Source organism: Apaloderma vittatum, unplaced genomic scaffold, assembly GCF_000703405.1.
Source record: "Apaloderma vittatum isolate BGI_N311 unplaced genomic scaffold, ASM70340v1 scaffold2109, whole genome shotgun sequence".
NCBI lineage: Eukaryota > Metazoa > Chordata > Aves > Trogoniformes > Trogonidae > Apaloderma > Apaloderma vittatum.
The window spans coordinates 114494-136960 of NW_009735673.1; the positions used below are offsets into that span (position 1 = coordinate 114494).

At 36.8% G+C, this 22467-nt stretch overlaps 1 protein-coding gene across 1 annotated transcript; it reads left to right on the forward strand.

Moving 5' to 3' along the window:
• Nucleotides 1–17815: 17815 nt before the first annotated feature.
• On the forward strand, nt 17816–20608 carry LOC104279390 (transcription factor EC-like; the record flags this gene model as incomplete). The annotated part of the gene is made up of 2 exons (XM_009876662.1): nt 17816–18067; nt 20513–20608. Coding segments are annotated over 2 exons (348 nt in total), but the record flags the coding sequence as incomplete, so codon positions are not given.
• Nucleotides 20609–22467: the final 1859 nt, after the last annotated feature.

Consider the following 22467-nt stretch of genomic DNA (forward strand, 5'->3'; position numbering starts at 1 on the left):
AAGCAAATGTCCTGTTTTTCCCATGAGCGTCAGAGTAATGCTTTCTCCTACTTTTTGAATTTTGACCTCTTGCCCCTAGGGAGTCGTCTACTCTCTGGCCATACATGCATTGCTGACAGGCTCATATACACCCTAACTCTGTCACATCCTATACTGAAAGAGAGAGTGCCTATATTCCAAAGGGAATAAAAAAGACACAGTAAAAATGATTTCTTTTCTAAATTCTGTGCTTTGCAATAAAATTGTAGCAGTTGATGCTTGTGATTCTGTCCATTATTTCCAATTTGCTATGTTAATTTTTATCCATAGCTTTTCACCTCTATATGGACTGCCAGCTGCCTGTGAACTCATAGCCTGCAGATCCGTAGAACATATTGCAAGAGCTGCAAATTAATAGAAAGCAGCTGCTTAGCATCCCTACATCACCCTACACAGTGCAACACACTGCACATCTCCGCAGGGGTGAAGCAGACATGCAGAGGGAGCATAGTGATGCTGAGTATTTGTTCTACCTTTCTTGTCCTTCTCAACCAGAGTTCAACGGTTCCAGAAAATGTAACTGCTGTAATAATGGTCCAGCAGGATTAATCTGCAAGAATGAGATCCAGATTTATTTATTTTTTTACATGTAATATTTCCATGAAATAATACCCAGAAATTAATTGTTCCCATGCCTCTCTCCATGTTGTCTTGCAGCTATGAAGGACAGGGCAGATTGACACTATGGCTGAGACTAGGCTACTAATATGAATATGTGTATGTATATACACACATGTATACAGAACTGGGTTTTAATCCCAGCTCTGTCTGAACTAGTTTTATGTGAACTCCTAATTATTTTAGCTGTAAAACTGGTGAATGGTTATTATCCTCCAATGTATGAAGCTCTTTTGCATATTAATGGCAGTGAGCAGTAGTGAAATATTAGGAGCAGCCAGTGGACTTGCTGGGACCAGGAGTCATGGTGTCTGGGTCTGGGGTTAGCTGGGACTTGTACCTGACTACTACTGCAGGGCCTGGGAGAGAAGCCACGTCTTCCTGGGTTAGATTCATAATCTGTGTTTTTCCCTATGGCAGGCTGCAAAAGTCATAAATTTAAACAGAATAGGCAGCTGTTCTCCACACAGGGGTTGGGGTCAATGTGAGATTGTGTGTAAGTCACTCTGTTCTGGAGCTTTTCGCTTGGTGGTGGTTTTACTACTTGTATAAACAAAGCTTTTTAAATGTAAATTTTAGGGAGAAATAAGAAACGATGAATAACGTTTTCCTAATAAGTGAAGCCAACTCAGAGATTCTTGAAACACTTTTGGGAAGCAAGGTTGACAGAAAGATATTTTGTGGATATGCTCCACTATTTCGTATTCTGAGCTGCCAGAACTATCTATGCTTCTTACTCTTTAGGCCATGACCCAGCACTCTGTTCCTCAACTCTCATATAGTGGAGAGGAATAAAAATCTCAAAGTATTTTTTTTGTGTTGATGACACCGACTTAAAAAATATAAAGTGTAAGTAAGTTGTCATCGTGTATAAGTGGGCTTGGCTGCCTTTGGCTCCACTGCAGCTGCATTGATTGGCACAACATAAAGACTAGAATTTACATATTTTAAATATATGTTTCTCTCATAGTTTTGAAAGCAAAACCACTATTCAAGTCTTTCTTTTAAAACAAAGAATACATGTAAAACCTGTCCTCTATGTTCATCAGACATACTGTTGAATTTGATAGTCCTATCATTTGTAAGCTACATATATTGTTGCTTTAATGCATTCCCTCACTACTTTGATAAAAGCCTTAAGACGTTGCCACTAGTCCTTTGATGTTTCCTTCTGATGTTACAGTACCTCTTTTTTTTTCCTCACTTCCAAAAAATCTGTTTTGCATAAACATGAGAAGGCACGACATTTGCAGTTAAGGATAGAACCGTCAAGTTCTATCAATAAAAGGACAAAAATGAGAAGGTATATTCAGATTTTATATGCTTCTGTCAAGCCCTTAAAAAACAAAAATTCACCCACATTGGTGTTTACATAGCAAACAGAGCAAATATATTTCATTAGTTAAACAAAAATAGAAAGAAAAGAAAACTGACTTAGGTGGCAGTGAATTTTCTTGTGATGCAACAATTTATTTCTTATTAGGCTGTTAGAGGAACTCTAGGAGAGTAAATCTTTTATGAGTAAGAAAATACTCCATGTCTAGTCTTGTCCATAGACTATCAGTTTCCTGACTTGGCTTAATCATCAATAATTGTCACGGATAACCATACAAGAGAAAAGACTGAATTTTAATATTTAGCTTCAAAGCTATACACATTATTCTGAAAAATAAAGTTGTTTAATTTTTTTTTTTTTTACTTGGAATAGGTAAAAGGTTTTTTTATTATTACTAGTAGTAGAAGAAGAAGAAATGTTTCGGCTGAAGGTCTCCACAAAGAGGACGTGCCATTTGTCACAATGGGATTGAAATAATCCTTGCCTCAAATAATTTCTGAAATAAAAAAGATATAATAGTACCGATAAATAGATATTATTAGTCACATTTATCAAGAAAAATAAATTTAATGCTTTGCTTTACAGGGAAAACATAGCAAGGCTGGGGACTGAGTACACAGAGATCTTGAGTGCCAATCCACTCTAATTTAAATTACTGGCAAGTGCTGTGGAAAGATTCCTTTGAATGGCACAACTGTTTTGCTGCATTCAGGAAGAACCCAGTGTAGTGGAGCCACAACATGGTCTGGTGATTAAAGAATCCTAACTTAAGCCAAGAAATGTCAGCTTATCATCTTGCTTCTTCCAAGACATACATGTCCTTTGGCTTGTCAAAAGTTTTACTTTTTTCAAGAGCTGAAAATGAGATCTCATAATACATTATAGGTATAAACTGAAAATTGCAAATCCTTTTAAAAGATTTTCATGATCAATTATTGGTAATGTAAATAGACATAAAATACATTTTTTTTGGTCACACAACCAGGAAGTGGTACACTTCTTAAGGACTTATTTCACAGCTCATTAATGCAGGATGCCCTTGACAATTACTGCTTAAAGCTTAAGTCCTATGAACAACTGTCCATGTGAGTATTCCCCTGAAATCACTGAAAGCCTTTGGTAGGATAACATAGGAAAAGTGTAGGTAGTTGCAGGATCAGGGCCTAGAAAGGTATTAACGAGGATAAAGACATTCTTGTAGCAATAAGCAGTGATTAAACAAAAACAAACAATCCCCCTACTCTCACCCCTCACCCCCTCCCCATTCTCAAAGAGCCGTGGAAGTAGGTAGGGGCAAAGTAAGCTCCTAATTAGCTAACAGGAAATTTGGGAACTGAAAATAAGTAGGTTAAATAAAAACTATTTGATTGTGGAATCAACAGCTATGTTGAACACATTTATTTCTTCACCCTACCGCAAGTCAACTATGGCTTTTGTGTTCACCTTCTGTGTTCTCTGGGTCATTAAAGTCACTGAATTCAGACTTGGAAGGATAAAGACAGGGCCTTCAACTTCCATTACTCACCAGCGAAGAAGGTCACAACCCTGAAATGTCCTTTTCTTTTTCCCCTTAATCTGCAATGCTCTGTATATTCTGTTTTAATACTGGTTGATTTTACTGTACAGCCGTAAAACAGAATCTGGAATTTGTGCCACTGATCAGAGTGTGACTGATATCTATATATGAAGGCTTATATGTAGACTTCTATTTCCTGCAGTGCAGTGCAGGCCACTCTGCTATAATCCTCTGTTTTCACCTTCTTAACAGTCTTTCTCTTTTTCTTAACTCTCCACATATTTTCTTCAAGGATGGTGACCAGACCTGAAGCCTACAGTAAAAAGACTTAGAATTTTACAGCAGTCACTGGTACCATGAATAATTTTAACTTGCTTCTATGCATAGACCTTTGTCTGTCACATCAAAGGAATCCCAGTATGTCTTATATAAGACTTCCCAGATGGTGGGCTTTAAAGGTAGATTTAGGGAACTAACAGGCACGTTCATCTCTCCTGTAACAGACAGTTCTTATTACTGAAGTCTAAATGCTATGTCTACTGGAAACCCAGTACACTATAATTGAAATTGTATACTGGGATTGAGAGAAGAAATGTTTACTATGGACTTTTCTGTAGGTTTTACTGAATCCTCAGTGAAAAAAAATATAAAAAACCCCTATTGCCTCACTTCTCAGTACCTGAAGTATGGTTAGTAACCAAATTAGTTGTTGCCCAGGGCTGCTCTTCCATGAGATACATTTCCCCTCCCATGGCAGTTTTGTTCAGTGGATACACACCTTACACACTTTGACATAAAATCTATTTCAAATAAGTTTGTGTGTATATCTTCTAAACCATGAAACTGTACTTCTGGTACTGTATTCTTGTCTACAAGGGAGGATAGATTCAGATTTGCTTTAATGAAGCAGCTAAAGCTTTAAATTATTTGCCTGACTATTCACTGTCCGGCACAAATTTTGACAGCTTGAAGAAAACCCCTAGCAACAAAACAAACAGGTCTACTTTGGATGCATAAAAAGATCACAAGCCTGGTGGGGATTAGCATCATTTCTTACTTTGCCAATAGTCTGTTGCCATGCCGGCAAGGGACTTTGTAGTTGATCTGCTCCCATGGTCCCCTTAGCTTCAGGTGTAACATCAGAACCCTTTGTTCTGTGCAAATACAGAAAGTTAACTAACCAGGATTTTCTGCTTGCAAGCTTGCTTTTATGCTGGACACATTCTATTTCTTTGTTTTGTTTAATAGTTAAACATTTCTTTTCTACATAACCGTGCAGGACCTTTTCTTGTGCCAAACCGGGATCTCCAATTCTTTATGTTTATTATGGCAGCACTGCTTCGTGTTGCTTGCTGTCAGGGCCAGTTTTAGATTTGGAATCCAAGTAAATTATCCTCTAGAAAACTGGAACAGGGTCTAAATTTCTTCTTATTATTGTGTTCACTGGTTACTCTTGTTTTGTCTACTGTAATTACTTTATTTTGGTTCCTTTTCTTCCTTTAAGGTTATTTAGTTTTCTTTATGGTGACAGAATCATCCTTCTTTTCTTTCACAGTTTTATTCTTCCTATTTTCTTGGTGAAGGCCTTTATCTTTTCTTCAAGCATTCCATCTGTGAATACAGGGATACTCCAAATATCTTCTAAGTAGAAACTAAAATTAATGTTCTTTCCATCACTGAGTCTTCTGACAGCTTTTATCAAACTCTACATTTTTTTGTACTTATATTACCAGTCTAATCGAGCCAGTTAGTCTAACTGTTCTATTTTTTCTTAGTCATAGTGTCTTCCCCTTTCATAATCATATTAAACTCAGTTCTTGTTTTGTGCCTATTCATCCTGAATCAGTATTTCCTGCCCTTCCCACTACTCTGAACACTGTCTCAAAGCTTTCCAGCAAGTAAAAGGATAATGCCATCTGCAAATCTCAGGTGACTCGAGTATTCCCTGCTCATACTGCTGTGCATAGTTTCTCCTTCAAGGTTCATGAAGATGTTTGTGCAAGAGAAAAGGGCATTGGCGATATAATTGAAAAGGACTTTTTCACTTACCTTGTCATATGTAAATTCCAACACAATTACACCAAAAATGTTTTTGAAGAGAGAAAAACTACAATAATGTAAAGCATACCTTTGGAAGTGAAACAAAATTTTAGTAGTCAACATGAAAATCTTGCTTCAACAATGGAAAATGTGGGTTAAATATAGCTGGGTTGTAGAATCATGGCTTAGTGTGACAAGTAAAATTCTTCTGCTGGAGATCCAGCTGTGGAGAGGGACAGGAGGAATTGTGCACTTCAAGTAGTGGGATTTTCTAATCTTTAGGGTAGGATACCCTTCACCCTTAGAGACACCATCCTGATTGTGACAGCAAGCAATGCCCTTGTGCAGCTGTGGTCAAAGAAAGAGAGACAGTGCAAACAAAGAGATCAGCACAGCTACTGTCCGACATTTACCTGTGCTGTCCTTTCTGAGTTTACTGTAAAAAATCTTCCCTACTCTGTCAAGCATTTATGCATCCATAATTTAGTTGGATGTTCTGAAGTCTAATGCAAGGATATAGTCTGACTTGATTGAGAAAAATAAGGGTGTTACCAAAATACACTTTACATATAGCTAAGGAAAAGGTGACGAGCCCAAGTAAATCTCAGTAGATTATGTTAAACTACTCTGAAACAGATCTGAATAAACTGGGACTGTGAACTGAATTAAGAACAACCCTAGAGTTTGATGTTAATTAGCTCATTCTATATTATAATAATAAAAGACTGTAATAGGAAGAGTTCTGCCTCTGCATTTAGTTTTTGTGGCCTTTGAATGACAACAGTGGTGATTGACAAAAACGATTGAAGGAAACTATTAGCATGGTCATACTATTATGCTACTGATTTCTTTCAGCATCTATTCTTCAGTTAATAATGCATTTCAGACACAGATAGGAAGTTTCTTTCATTCAAAGTGCTGTATCATTTCTTCTTCTTTAACTGAAATTCCATCCAGAGTTAAGGAAATACTGTTATGAACCACTTCTCCTTTCTCTCTCTTGACCCAAGTGGATATACACAGTGTCACACATTATTCATGACCAGATTTGTACTTGTCTTTCTTTGCTCTACTGTGTTGGAGTACCTGGGCTCTGGTGTGTCGCTGTTTTATAGAGATGATAAAGCTGATAGAAAATCAGCCACTGCCAGTAGGTAGTTATGCTGGAAAACCAGTGCTTCTGTACTTTAACTCTGGTGAAAATCAGGCTCATCAGTTCTTGTTTTATTTTGCATGTGTGGTGGAATCACAGTTTTATCTGCCATTTTCTTAAGGCAGAACCATTTGCCTTTTTGTGATGATGTGGCCTACTGATTATGTTGATAAAAGCTAATTAGCTCACTCAATAACTAAATAAATTTGTTAATACTAATAAACTTACTTACTAAATCTTAGTGCTAACATTCAGAGCACACCACTTTATTGAAATACAAACACTGTTTTTCTGCTGAACTTTTTGTGGCAACATACTGAAGACTCTTTAAAATACTCATCATTACTAGATAGTCTTACTTTCAACTAAAAAACTGTTTTGGGGCAGAAAGGTTTCATACACACGTAGCTATGTCAATAATTTTTCTAAGCAATTCTAACTTATTTTTAACTTGTGCATTCCTTTCCACATTAGAACCATTGCATTTGAACGACTTGTTCTGTACAATACAGCTTACAATTAATGCTCTTAGTAATGACTTACCAGCAGTAATCTTTAATTCCATATTCACACAGAACTCTTATTTAAACTAAGTGGGAGTTTCTCTTGATTAATCCCAGTAAAATCAATCATCTTTTGTTAATTAACATGTTTTTATTTAATGGATATTGGCTGAAAACTGTTGCGTAGCTTGAGCTTAGCCTAATATCATTCCTCCAGCTCCTATTCTCTAGTGTCTACTAAGTGCACAATGTTTGTTGTACATGAATTGAAATGAAAATGCTGTAGGTTGCAACTCTAACATGGAAGGACATATACTGTTTTCTGCTAGGCTGCCATTAGAAATTGTATTCATAGCTTTTTTTTTGGCTAATTGAATTACTGCTGAATGGAACATATTGAGAACTAAGATTAGTTTAAATACACATCAAAAGGCAAGTCTACTTGCTCAGTTCAGTACTGAAAGTATAGTTATGGGTTTTTTTTGTGAGATTTCCAGTCAACTCCAGAATACAACAAAACAGAAGGTTCTGGAGCCTTGTACTCTCTAAGTGTTGTCTGTGTGAATTCTTGGCTTCCCTTCCCCTCTGTAGCAGACAGTAATTAGTTTTAAGCTGAAAAGTATCTTTGCAGACTCAAACATGCAAAACTATAATTCAGAAAATGTGCTTCAAAATAAATTGTATAATTTTAAGTAAAAATTTATATTCGTTACCTTTGCTCATAATATCAGATGTTTTTTCACTAACAGCAAGGCTTTTGATTTGAATCTTATTTGTAAGAGTAGTGTTAAACATAACTCCTATGAAATTATTAAAATATTTCAAGGAACACATAATTACTGCACTGTAAATACACTGTTACTATACAGAACATAAGCAGGAAACCAAAAGAATATACTGACTTGTAGCTGGTGTTGATGTTTGCCAACTCCATGAACAGTGTGTTAGCAGCACTCTGAAACATGGACATGATCAGACTCTTACTTGCCACTTACAGCTATAAAACATATTTGAACTCAAATTGGACCAGGTAGATTTTTAAAAATGCTCTTAATAATGGATAGAAAAACCTTTTTGTTATTTTTTTGTCATGTACCTATCCTTGATCTGCCATTCCTTTTTGTGACAGAAATGTCACCTGCTGCTGTCACATCACCCAATCTTCTCCCCTTGTGTGCACACTTTGTGGCCAGATCCTAAGCTGGCTCAATATGGTGTTGCTGCCTTGATTTCACAAAAATCGTGTTGTGAATTTAAACTTAAGATGTCTACTTTGAAAGCTTCCCTGCTTGCCCTGTCATTCTGAGACTGAGGAAGGCGACAGAAAGCACATTTCTTAATCCGAAGCTGGTTTTGTCTATGGCTTTACAGAAGATATAACCCTTCGTGGATTTAAAATAACTTCTCCAACGGATTAGACTCCCTGATGTGACTACCTCACCAAACCACCTTACGCCACCACCTTTGTGTCCTTCATTCTTGCAGTTCACAACCTAGGGGGTACCTACCTCCATGCAGTTTGTTATCAAAATGAGGGAGGACTGAAGGGGTTAGTAATAAGCCGTGCTGTCTTCTGGTGGTGATACTCTTACCGCTTTTAACAAACTGACTGTGCTTTTCAACCAATAGATTTCATATTTTTGAGGAAGTTGATGTAGTCCCTCTGGCATACAGTCATGGATCTTTCTTATTAGAAATAGGTAAAACCAGTGGTTTTACCCAAAATCGCTAGAGCTTTTGAACTTTATTTTTGAAATAGAATAGCATGCCAGAGGTAGGCTTACCATATTCAAGTTTTGTCTTTTTTCCTCTTCAGCTTGTGTTGCCAAAATAAGACAAAGTTATTGGAAAGCACATTACAAATATTATTTGTGTTCAAACATTACTTATCCAATAGAATATCCAAAGAAATAAGGACAAAAAGTCATATATCTCCCTCAGAAACATCAGTACACTCAAATACCGAAGTACTCTTTTCTCCTCTCATAATTTTACTGTTGGTACTTTTTTCCACATTCTAGTTGATGTCCATATACTTACATACCAGGAAAACACACTTTTTAGATCTAGCTTCTAGGATTGTTTTGCCATTCATAAGTGAAGATATATTACTGCCATCGTTCAATCTCAAATGGTAGAGTTTGCTCACCTGGGAAGCCAGAAAAAATGTGTAGCAAACGATGAGAAACTTGTTACCACACGCTCCTTCTTCACATGTTTTGAAGCTGACTTGTCTCTGAATTCTCTTAACCTTTAAACTGAGATACAAGTGAGATAGTGATAGTTGTTACATGAAAATAATTAGGAATCAAAGAAGAAACCAAGTCTTTTGAAACTATTCAGGAATTTACTAAAGCACCCGTCATGCTAGTGATCTTTCTTCTTTTATTTCATTCATTTTAAAGTTCAGCCACTGACTTTGTCATCTACACATAAAGGTAGTACACACACCTACTGGTTCTCTCCAGTGTCAGATCTATAATCCAAACTTTACCTACTAATAACAAATCAGACTATATGGACCTTCATAATACAGACATCATCTTTTGTTTTTTGTAGTGCTTTCATCTGAAGTTAAACAGTTAAAAATGTTGATGTTAAAATACAAAGTTTAATGTCTGCAAGCATTTTCATTATTCTTTATCCCTGTATTGGTCTGTGTTATACGAATCCTACATTTTGAAGTAAGTGTCTTTTTGCCACGTATTTGTCAGAAAATTTTATCTCTGAATAAAACAAATCATTCTAGTTATGCATTTCCCATGCTACTATAGATCTGATTTTGATGGTTCTATACATTTAGTTATTACGGTAGACAAATACAGAAGAACTATTAATCCTGCTATTTTGTTTCTTCTACAAGGACCGATCAAACTACATTAATAGAAGCTCACTAGCAGATGATTTCTAACTACAACTCAAATGATTGTACCTTCCATAATCAAAATTGATTTTCCTTGAATATATTTGTGATGCCCTCTTCTCCATTTAATGTCATCTTACTACCTGACCTAATTTTTGTAACTTCTGGAGGCAAAGAAAAGTAGTTAAGTAAAGGTACCAGGACCTAGCTCTTTAAAAATAGCTAGCTGTACAAAAAGTTTCTTTCAATTCTTCAAATTCAAGAATCACATTTACTGTCCTTTAATAAAACCAACAGTAAAGAGGAACTCGAACATTAAAGACATTATATTCACAGATCTCATGAATAAATGAGAATAAGGACAGAATTACTGTGCAGAGTCAAAATAAGGATATTAGCCAGATTTTCGTAATTTGATTGCGGTCCAATATTATGCTTTTGTGGTCAGTTTTATTCACAGTTTAGATTTTCAGCTTAAATTCTGACCTAAATCGAAGGGATAGTTTTGTGAAAATATTTCCTATAGTTTGCTTTGCTTAACTTTATAGGCTGTTTTTATAGCGCAATGTTAAAAACTTGAGTCTTTTCTGCCAGTGAAGACCACAAAGTCATGGAGACTCATTGTTATTTTAAAACATGACAAGATGGCCTTAAGACCTTAGGGATCCTTTCTTCAGAAGTCAAGCTGGTGATGGATAAGTAGCTATCAGAGCTGTGTGTATCTTAACTGCAGGAGTTCAATTAAGAAGCCAAGAATGTCTCAGGTATACCGGTGCAAATGGAAGTGCTTGCTTTGATAATGTCTCTGTAGCTGCTAGGTGCAGGTGGTTGGTATCCCTCAACTCATTTCTGATTGCACAGGGTTAGCACAGAGGAATACCTGAAAAGACTGAGCTCCATCAGTGCTCAGTGAGTGCTAGAGAGTGCCTCAGTGGGGAAATGCTCTCAAAATACCTGTGTCTGCACAGGGATTTGTCAGGGAAGGGCTAGGTGTAAGATCTTGCCTCTAATGGCCACTGCCCTCAGAGCTCTGCTGCTTTCTCTCCCCGAGAGTAACCCTATTCTGCTGCCTGTGCCTGCAGAGAAAGTTTCCTTACCCAGCACTGGTTTCTGCAAAGTGTGTTCTGCAGTTCTTTTCCTCCCACATTCCTCTTGCTTCTCATAATGGTTGGCAGTGTGATGGAAAATTTCCGATTGCTCCCATCCTACACCACATTTACAATTATCAGCTATATTTAGACACTGAGATTCCAAAATACAGAAACAGTAGTCATTGTTGAAAACATAGTCTTTCTCAAAGAACTTTAAAGTATTTCTTCTTCAGTCTCTTCACCCTTGAAAGAACATTCACAAGTTCCTGATGGATATGATGTCAAAGGTTAAATAAGATGAAAAATAGTGCACTAGAGTCACATGAAAATTTTTTTCTTAACTTGAAAGTTACTGTAAGACATCAGCTAAACACAGCTGTAAGTTACCAGACTGAATGTCTTTTACTTTGTATTCTCTCTTCATGCATATTAATTGAGAAGGTCTTATCTAGTGAGATCAAAGTTCCAATGAGAAAAATATTCACATTTAAAATTTAATTACTGTGTTTAGCTTAAGTAATTAATTGACATAATCACATAGGCTTTTATAAACTAAACATTAAAGTGAACAGCTACATTGTTTGGTGATAGTTTTCAAGATAGAACAGAAGTTTATAATTCCTAAGTTAAATTGAAATTTCATATTATAATTTCATAAATACACTTTTTTCAAAATGTTTAATAGAAAGAGCAGGACAAATAAACAACTTATGTTCATTTGTAAGAGAAGTTAAAAAAGGATTATTTCATCACTAAAAGTTATTTTTTTCCTGACTGTTAAAATCCATTTGAAAGTCCTCAGAAACAGAGCTAAAATAGTCTGTGTTGTGACTGTTCTTCTTATCTTAAAATGGAATTAGACTTTTGGGGTACTTACAGTACATTTTAATAATTAAAATGGCATAATTAGATGCTTATTTTCTGGTATAGTGCCTGAAAAGAACATGAAGTCCCACGACTCAAACAGTTTCAGAGAGGTGGTGTGTTCAGGACTAAAGATAAATTATAAGATCCCATCAGGGTGAGAATTTTTGCTTCAAAAGCTATAAAAAACATGGGAACGAATTAACATCCAGCATAAATGGCAAATGGTAATGAAGTCTATTGAGTTCTCTCCAGTATACTGTGACCATATTTAGGCATATTATTTTGTAGCACAGACTAAAATATTTATTAAATTCAGAGAGAACTTTCATATAAGAAAAGGTAGCTATTATAGTAGGCAATTCTCACATCCAGAATTCCATAAAATTTAGACACAGAAAGAGCTATTATACCACTCATTCTAATTCCTCTAAAAGCACAGGCTTTTGTTTTCCATTCAGTTATTATCCTAGTACTCAGCTTTGAGTCCAAGAATGTGTTTGATAAAAGTATATCTTGGATTTGGCTAATGCATCTCTTCCAGAAAGTCACTGACCCTTTTTTTTTGGAAGAAAACAACAGCACATTTCCTTTTGAGCATTCCATTGTTTATTAGCATAACTTCCAAATGAGCTTGCCTAACATCAACTTCTGGCAAGTGACTCTTGCCATACTTTCTCTGCCAGCTGAAAGAGTCACATTCATCATTTCCTACAAATTCCACGAATTTCAGTTTGACGGCACAAACATAGCTGAGTTTCTTTAAACTTTAATTGAAACACCTTTTTCTCAGTCTTCAGTTACTTCTATAGTTCTGCATCCTTTCAATTTTTTTTCAACAGTGTTTTGAAAATATTTAAGGTTATAATTTTTATTCTAGTTTAATTATAATGAAATTTTTAGAACTTTGTTACTGATCTCTTTGAAGCCATAAAGAAAAGCAGAATAAAGCCAGACTCCTATTCCCTACTTTCTTTATGTCCTTTTCCTTTTCTTCCTATGGCACCATTTTCCCTTTCTTGCTATAGCATCACGTGGACAATCCTGCTGAGTTGCTGGTTTGTTACAATGTCAAATTCTTTACAGATTCATTGCTTCTGGTGTTTTCTTCATTCAATTTTCTCCATTGTTGCCTGCTGTATTTCTTCCACTTGCATATGCAGATGTGTATTTGATTGACCAGGACCACATTTTCTTTCAGTGGGATCACTGCTCTAAAAAATATTCTTTTTAGTCAGTTTTATTTTTCATTAGTCCCAAATGACTGATGGAAATGCTGAGTAGTACAAGACTGAAAGAGCCTCTCTTTCTGATGCTGAGCCTTTAGTAATTATTTTCTCATGCATGTTCGTTAGCCAATTCTTAATCCAGTTAAAACATGCTTTATTGATATTGTGTAGCACTGTATTTTTAATTAGAATATTGAATGATACTAAGTCAAAAGGCACACAAAAGTTGAAGAGTATTATACCTACATCGTTACCTTTGGCAACCTAACTTAAAATCTCATCAAAGAACAGAAGTAGATTTGTTTGATAAGGCTTATTTTGCACAGAACTGTGTTGACTAACATTAATTACATTCCTATCTTTTAATAATTTATTAATTGAATCTCTTTTCAGTTTTCCTATTATTTCTCCCAGGACTGATGTTGGGCTATGCAGCCTGGGAGTACAAGCATTATCTGCTTGCCCTTAGTGTAATACTGAAACAAGATGTAGCACTGCTACTTACTGGACTATCATTGACATTATTCATGCCTCCTTTAGGTCTCCCCAAATATCCCCTCTTTGTTACTTTTGGCATACTAGGCATTTTTTTACTAATGGAAAAAAAAAATCTCATCAGCAAATGTGGAAGTAAAATAGCTTATGTAAATAAATTACTGAAGGCCTAGTTATGCCATTGTGCAATATATTAGAAATGAAAGTAAACTCAGTGTGGATGTGGGAAAAGATATTACACAATTCTACCACAGTTTTACAACACGATGGTGTGTGCTCAAATTAGAAAGAGCGATTGAAGAAGTTTGAATATGCATCTGCAATTCTGAAAGGCTGTTGTGTTCTTGTTCGCAGAACTGGCTGGTCAGTGAGAAACAAAATAGAAATAAGTACAATCATTTACAAAGTGTTCATTTCTCTTCCAGCTTTGTTCTGGTGGAATTACAATATTTGAGTTTGGACTGGGCTCTTTTTTTCCCCTGCATGCTTGATGTTTCTGTAGTTTCATTGTGATTAAGAAAGCTAGGTAATAGACAAAAACAATACCTAGGAGAGAGTTGAAATTTATTTACTGTTGAACTTGATTCTATCCTTCACTCTCAAATAATAGGAAATTAGCATTTAATTCGCATTTAAAGTACATGGCCACTGTTGCTGCAAGAGAATGCCTGGGAGGAGAACCAGCCCTTGACATGTGTGAATTCATCACCTTGTTATGCCTTGCACACACAACAGCCAAAAGAGCCTATGTAACTTCAGAAGCACTGGGCAGGACAGGTCAGACCACTGACTATACTGAGAGTTTCTGTGTGCCAGCAGGGAAATGTTAAGTCCTGGGCTGTGTCTGAGGTTTGTTTGAGTCAGGAACTGGATTGTCAGGTGGTCACTGGGTGCCTATTTCTGCTAGAGATATCCAGATATTGCACGTCAGCAAGCAACTTCATCTATTGACCAAGGAGATAGGAAGGCAGAGAGACATTTGATAAAAAGTGGTCTGCTGAGAGCTAGTAGATATGCTTTATCAAATCACACTGCTAATTTATGTCAGAGAATACAGATTCCACAAAGCTGCTCCTTCTTGGATGCCCTATCCTGAAAGCCATCTCAGGGTCTTCCTTTAAAGGTATTCTGCTATAAACAAATAATTAATAGTCATTGACCCAGAGAGAAGCTAAAAAAGGAAGATAACCCTATGTTGAGACTGCTGTGGCAGTAAAGAGTGTGTCAGCATCAACACTGCGGGTCCCTCGTCCAAAGAAACTTTAATGATTTTATGAGACTAGACTAGAGACTAGACACCTTCAGAGACTCATACCTTAAAATTTAGAATGCTATCACAGATTATGGGAACTCCTCAAAAGACAAGAAATTAGAATACTAGTCTCTCAGCACTCCTATAGAATACTGTGTTGAGACTAATGAGCAAAATAAGGATGCTTCAACTCTGAAAAATCTTTTATATTTCTTTTATTTTTTTTTTGTAGAAGGGTATTTTCTTGTGGAACTAAAACATATGTATGATTAGAGTTTCTAAGGAGCTAACTGCATGTTGATCAGGGCTGTTTTGGGATTATTTATGTGTGGGAGTGAGTTTTCAGTTCTTTTGTCTTTTGCATTTATTTCATTGAACCCTTAACCTGATACCTTTTTTTTTCTCAGACTTAGCAATGATTATTCAGAGTTTCAATATTTAGACTACAAATTCAAACTTCCCTGGCTATTTCTAGACTTATTTTGCTTCGTCAGATGCTCAGACCCATGTCCACACAAGTTTTGAAAATCTCTAAGGATGAAGATTCCACAACCTCTGGGAAACCTGAGCTGGGTTGTTTTTTTTTACGCTATTACAAATAAGCTCAAAATCAAGTCAATGCTTAATGTTTGTAATTATGGTAATAGTTATTTTAAAGAGTTTATTTAATCTAAAATTTTTAGAATACTTATACTGAAACTTATCCTAGTACTATTGAGAGAAGTCATCCATCATCCCAGAAGAGAATGAACTGATCTAACTTGGTGTTGGACACCGGACTATTGTGTTTCCTTAAATTATTGAGTTTCTGCTCCTATTTCACACATGTGCCATGGACAGTTTTAACAGTAATTTCTAATTTTTCAGGGCTTGACTTGAAATCTTAGGAATCCTTTAGCATAGCATGACTTTTTTCCCCTCATTCAGGATACATTAGTAGTACAATTACAAAACAGGATTCCAATTCTGCTTTGTCTTTACATAGCAGTTTGACATTCAGAAGTGTTTTATTTCTTGTTAGCTTTGACTTGTAGGACTTATTTAGTTATGTAAAGATGATCAGGGATTGCAACTTTAGGTGCTTTCTGGGCATATATCCATTTTTAACCTCAGTGGTTCTGCTTTGTGATTACTGCAACTGGCACAGTAAAGGAGATGGAGAGGTTTGCAACAAACCTTTAAATTCTTTTCCTGTTTGTGGAAGTTCAGGACTGGACAGACAAGAAAAAAGTACTGAAAGGATATCACACAAAATAAACCTTTCTGATAAACTTGATTTTTTACTTAGTCAGCAGTTAGCTGACAGTCTTTCACAGATCCTACCCCTGAGCAGTGGCATGGTCCTGTGGTAGTATACTAGGAAATTGAGCTGCATGAAGGTTTTGGTCTGCTACTAGCAATTATATTACACACTTTCTAAAAGTAACACAAAGATCTGCATTAAGACAAGAAATATCATGGTTTAAGTCAATCCCAAATACACGTGTAGTTTAGGTTGCATACATTACTAACATAAACCAGGAGAAAATATAAACAGCATATTTACAATATTATATCAATATTTTAATGAAATATTATTTAATAACTTTAAGGCTTACTTCAAAATAATTAAGACTATGTTCATTACTGCATGGCTTAATCTTTCTTACACGACTAGCAAATTAAAGAAACATAGTTAAACTAACTCTAGACATGCCTCCATAACATGATTAAAAATAACACATATATTGCAATATTGTGCAAAAATATAGCTAATTTAAATGCAAACCCCTTCTATGGACTATTTATATCTGCTTATGTTAGGAGAATTAAAAAGAAGTTTGTTTAAATGACTGATTTTTTTTCCAGAAAAAACGGTGCAAAGCAAGCCTTGTTATTATTTAACAAATATTAATCACGCTTACACAGAGGCCGCTTGAGAAAAATTTATTACAAGAGATCTGTGACCAGTCATGCCATAGGAGGAGGAGAGAGCCACAGGGCTGAAATGACAGTAAGGTTTGTGTATGCAGTGCTCCTCTGGTAGTTAAATTGCAGGAATGTGACATTGATCTGAAACGGGAGCTGTTTGAAGTAGCAACTGTCAATCTCTGTAATCAAGGGATGACCCAAAGTCTTGCCCAATTAGCCATTTTGGCATGACCACTCAGTTTATAAGGTCCTACCAACTCAAAAAGTGATCTGTCCTCAAGAGGCACTTCGAGAAGACTGCACAGTTTGAGAATAGTAAACCGTCATCCAGGACTATAGCTTAGGCTCTTTATTTTGTTTGTTGTTTTGTTTTGTTTTGGTTTGGTTTTTTTCCGCAAAAGTACAGCAATGCCTCATTTAACTGACTCTACTTACTACAAGGTGAGCCAAATGTGGATTTAGGTATGAGTGAATGTCTGCTGCTGTTGATATTACTTGAAGATGGTAAAATCACGTTTTTCTTTATACATGTATTTACTTTCTCAAGTACAAAGAGTTAATACACTCTGATATTTATTTTAGAGTACATATGTTCTTGTAGATTTGATTTTAAAGATCAATGATTTCAACAGAGACATGAGAAGAGAGAAATGTGTAGCACACTTCTGGCCTCTTCTCAAAATCATGTTTCTCTTTTCTAATTCTATTTTTCTTTGATAATTATTCAGAAAGCTCATTCAGCTGAGTTAGGGGAAAATAGTACACGAGTAAGAACTATGCAAAGGTGTAAAACTGAAGTTTTATTAAAGCTGATCCTATTGTTCTGAAGCTTTTTAAGTGAACATAAGGGCAAATACCGGTAGCAGTCACTTGAAGCTTTAGCAATTATTTCCATTTCTTCCTAGGTACAAACACACTTGGAAAATCAGTCTAGGTACCACATACAGCAAAGCCAGAGGCACCAGGTGAAGCAGTACCTGACCCTTGATACCAAGCTGTCCAGCCAGACGCTCTCCCTGTCCCACTCCCACACGATCCAGCCTGCAGGAGTGACTTCCATTTTAAGGAACGGACACATGCCTCCTGTCAGCGACCTCGGCACACCAGAAAGCCCTGTTACCAAGCTGCTGGCCCTCGGAGGCGAACACGAAAATGCGGTAGGGAGGGGCTGGTGAAAGGAATGGGGAAATAGGCTTTGCGTACTTCTGCCAAAATGTTACATGACCCACCTTGTGTTAGTACTGGGCGAGAGATGCCTTTCTCCTCTTTCATGGGATCCTTGGTTCTAGAACTTGCTCCCTGAATCCTTCTGGATTACATGGGTGATTCTCTTGAATGCCTGTGAGTAGCTTATTGCATGATCAGGCTTCTAAACTACTGCCAGTTAAAATGTATTGTTACATCTTTTTATCTGTGCGTCATATACTGCTGCACATCTTTTGAATATGTGCTTTGCAATGCAAAATTGTTGGGTTTTTTTAGATGAGAGTTATTTTTGCCTAAAAGTATTATCCTAGATGCATAACAATGTTAAGTGCTGATTGCCTTAAAGATGTAGCTGAAAGACTTGCTCATTCATTTTTCAGTTAGCTGATATATTTATATATGGGTTATCTTGGGTAAATTGGCGTAGGTATGCTAACTTTAGTGCCACCATCGATTTTAATAAAGGTACAGCTATTATACAGTGTCAGATTCTCAGTCAATGTGAGATGTAGATCATTACAGCCTTTAATACTTCAATAGCTTTCAAAAGAGACTGCTTATTAGGTAAAAGGGGAATTCCTATAGAAATGAGAAATGGAGATGCTGTGTCATATCTTTGGTTTTAACAGAACACACTGTGTTGCCAACACAGTGTGACCCTTTTCAGCATCTGGAGTTATGCAGCTAAGTGTGAAAAAAAACCAACCTGATAGTTACTGGCGAGCTTATCTGGGCCCCGCTATTCCTTCGGCATTGACAGCCAAAATTTTATGTCAGGTTTGTGGATTACTGGAGCCACTAGTCTGCAAAGACTATTTTAGATGGCCATTGTGGAGGCCTCTGTGGTCACCTCTGTGCTGTCAAGTGCAGCATAGTAGAATTGTTCTTGGGCTCTTTGGGTATCTGATCAGGAATAACCAGTATCCATCCTTGTAGCACTCTTTGTCCTGGAGAGCAAGACTACTATTTGCACACTGCTCTCTTGAGCTGTGCCTGGTGATGATTGGGAGAGCAAGAGTTGGCACTGGTCAAAATCTTGGCAAGCATATTTCCAGTGATTTGAATAACCCCATCCCAGAGCCTCAGGGAGATGACTGGCACATTGTAGTTTCCCAATACGGGAGTGCCATGTGCTTCAGTCTATGGTGTAGTTATAGCTATAGAATCATAAATCATAGAACAGTTTTGGTTGGATTAGAGCTTCAAGATCATCAAGTCTAACCTTCATCCTAGCCCTATCAACATCCTAAACCATGTCCTTCAGCACAATATCTATTCATCTCTTAAACACCTCCAGGGATGGCTACTCCACCACTGGCCTGGGCAACCTGACAAGTTAATAATACAGAGTCAACACACAGGCTGGTGCAATGAACTATAATCGTGCATTTTGCCTAATTGCTGGCATTTCTGGACATCCTTTTTGGCCCTGACAGCAGTTTTCTGGATAAGTCTGAACATAACTTCTGGGACAGAATATGCCTGTTTTTTAGAGAAAGAGGAGTGTGTGTGTGAGTGTTGCTGGGCCATGTGGCTTAAAATTCTGTGTTGAAAAGTCCTTAGTTTGTATATTTTCTTTCATTATGTAGGACCTTCTACATTTCCTTCAGCTACAGCTCTTCAGACAGCTCTCAAGAGCTGCTTGAAAAGCCTCACAGCATGAGTCAACTGCTTCTGCAGATGATAGCACAGTGAGAGGTTCATCACTGGATCTTTCCCAAAGTTATTTGACGTATGGAACCAGACCAAAATTATCACTGAAAACTCATGCTGTACCTTGTCCAAATCTATGTACGTGTCTATGTCTGCAAAGTATTCACCATTTCATTCCAAGTAATTGATTAGCTATTCCATCTTCTTCAGTAGGTTTTGATTCAGATTAGAACAAAACTGGGACCAGAAGGCTGTCTGAACAAGGATCCAGTGTACCACCAACATGACACAAACCTCTGCCCATTGAATCTGTAGAGCAGTGTGTAACACCAAATCTTGGGTGACTCATGCTCTTGCAGAACCACAGGTTCCTTTTCAGCCTTCCTGCACCATGCAGCAACACACTGTGGATATAACACATTTGATGAAGGTGACAGATTACAGTAACAACTTAGCAATGCACTCCTGTCATCTTGGTGTTGCAATAAGGGGATAGAAAAAGGGAAAAAGCTGGTGTTTGGATGGAAAGAAGTAACTTTCTAAACCACAAAAACTGTTCTCATGACAAACAAAAACTTTAAACATTGAGTAAAAGTGTTTGAATTTGAATTTTAAAATATAAACTTCTGAAATTCTGTTTTATTGATGTAGTAAATACTCAAGATTAATTCCTCTGTATTTTCAGAATAGCATTGTTTCCATTACTATTTTTAATGTTTGGTCTTAAAATTATGTTTTATCAGATGGAGGAAGTAATTGAAGACATAATCAATATGGAATCAAGTTTTAATGATGAAGGCATAGGTTGTTCTGAAACTCCTCTTCTAATGCAAAGAACTGTAAGTATTTTGTGGAATTCCGTCTTGCTTTTTGTAATAGTGAATTTTGTTGCATAAATCAAGCACATGTCACACTTCAGAGGCTAAAGCAATACTCTCAGTGGACTATTCTTTCTCTTCGGTTCCTTGTCTTGCCAAGAATTTTTACAGGAAAGGGTTCCAGCGTGGTGGGGCAGAGTTGTTTTAAGTGGTCTGAATAGCATTTGGGGTTCTATCTCAGTACCAGATCTGATGCATAACCCATTGGAGGTACGAGTTCTTATGTAGGACTATGGATAAGAAGAGTCTCAAGACCCTAGAAGGCCTTTTAAAATCTTGCTTAAAGATCTATCTACCTCATCTAAAAAAGTCAAAGCTTCTCCATGTAAGTTTCTACAGTATGGTAGTTTCTCCAGTGTCCTATGCTGAAGCAGGGATGGGCTCTATTTGTTGACTTTCACAAAGGCAAGTTGCTCTTGGCTGAATAATTTCAAGGATAGAGATGAGGAATGTTAACTTTTCAGTTTAAAAGCTTTATAGAATCATAGAATGGCTTAGGTTGGAAGGGACTTTAGAGATCATCTAATCCAACCTCCCTGCCATGGGCAGGGACGCCTTTAAATGGACCAGGTTGCTCAAGGCCTCATCCAACCTGGCCTTGAATATCTCCACGGAGGGGGCATCTACAAGGAATAAACATAAAAAACCGCTATAATTTTTAATGTCTTATTGTAAAGAAATGACAGAGGATTAACAGAGGCTACTTACATTTCCATATATGTTACATATTTGAAGAGGAAGGATAGACCTTTTCTGAGCAGAATAATGAATAGAGCATTATTAATTGTGAACATAACACCTGTAACTAACTGTAAGGCAACATACCTTCTAAAAGGAATGTTCTTTGTCCTCTTAATCCTAATTTATTTCGGGTACTGTTTTCCACAGATTTTATCCTCAGGGCCTTCAGATAGGTATTGATAAAGGGAGACTTCACTCTGGGGAATGAAGAAGGATTTTCACAGGCTTTGACAGTCTACAAAGTTCACTTCAGAATACAGAGTCAGGTGCTTACTCTTAATTACCCACTGGAGGAACATCTACTGCCTACAAAAAAACCTCAGGAAATAAGATCTCTATGTCTCTATGTTCGTCACTACACAGTCCTGTATTAATGGCAATTAATTGCTCCGTGAATACCTGCCAGATGCAGAACTAATACTGATTATATGTATCTCAGTACCAAACATTGCAAAGAAATAGTCTCTAGGGAGTGAATTAATATTTTGGCTCGAATTAACATGAGACAGAGGAGGATCCTTTCAGGTATGATACTGTGGGATGATGATGAGAGGCATCATTTCTGGGTTTTGGATTGGACTCACACTCCCTCAGCACATTTTAAAACTGGCTGATGTTAATCTATGTTAATTCCAGTCTCATTAGCCTTTATCTTCAGCCATGAAGGACATATTTCTCTAAAATGGATTGAATACCCTACACTTGACAATCAAGGAATTATGCAATGACTTTTAGGTCTAGCTGGTATCTTACCTGCAAAGATTAGAGATTTCTGCAATGCCTGTGGGCTGGATAATAGTATTTAGATTTTTGTTTGTGCTGAGAAAATCACTAAGCTGCTAGGTAAGTCAGCGAATGGTGGGTATTTCTCTCTGGGCAATACTATGGCAAAACAAAGCCTGCCTTCAAAAAGATACATGAACTACACAAGTATGGAAGCCTTCAAGCAGTGTCTCGGTCTCTTCTGTCTTTTCTTTTGCTGAAGTGTACTCCAAAAACATATGAAAGAAATGAGCATATGGAAGTGATTTCAGGCATTTAGCTCACGACTCACACTTATGACATCTTTCAGGCAACAT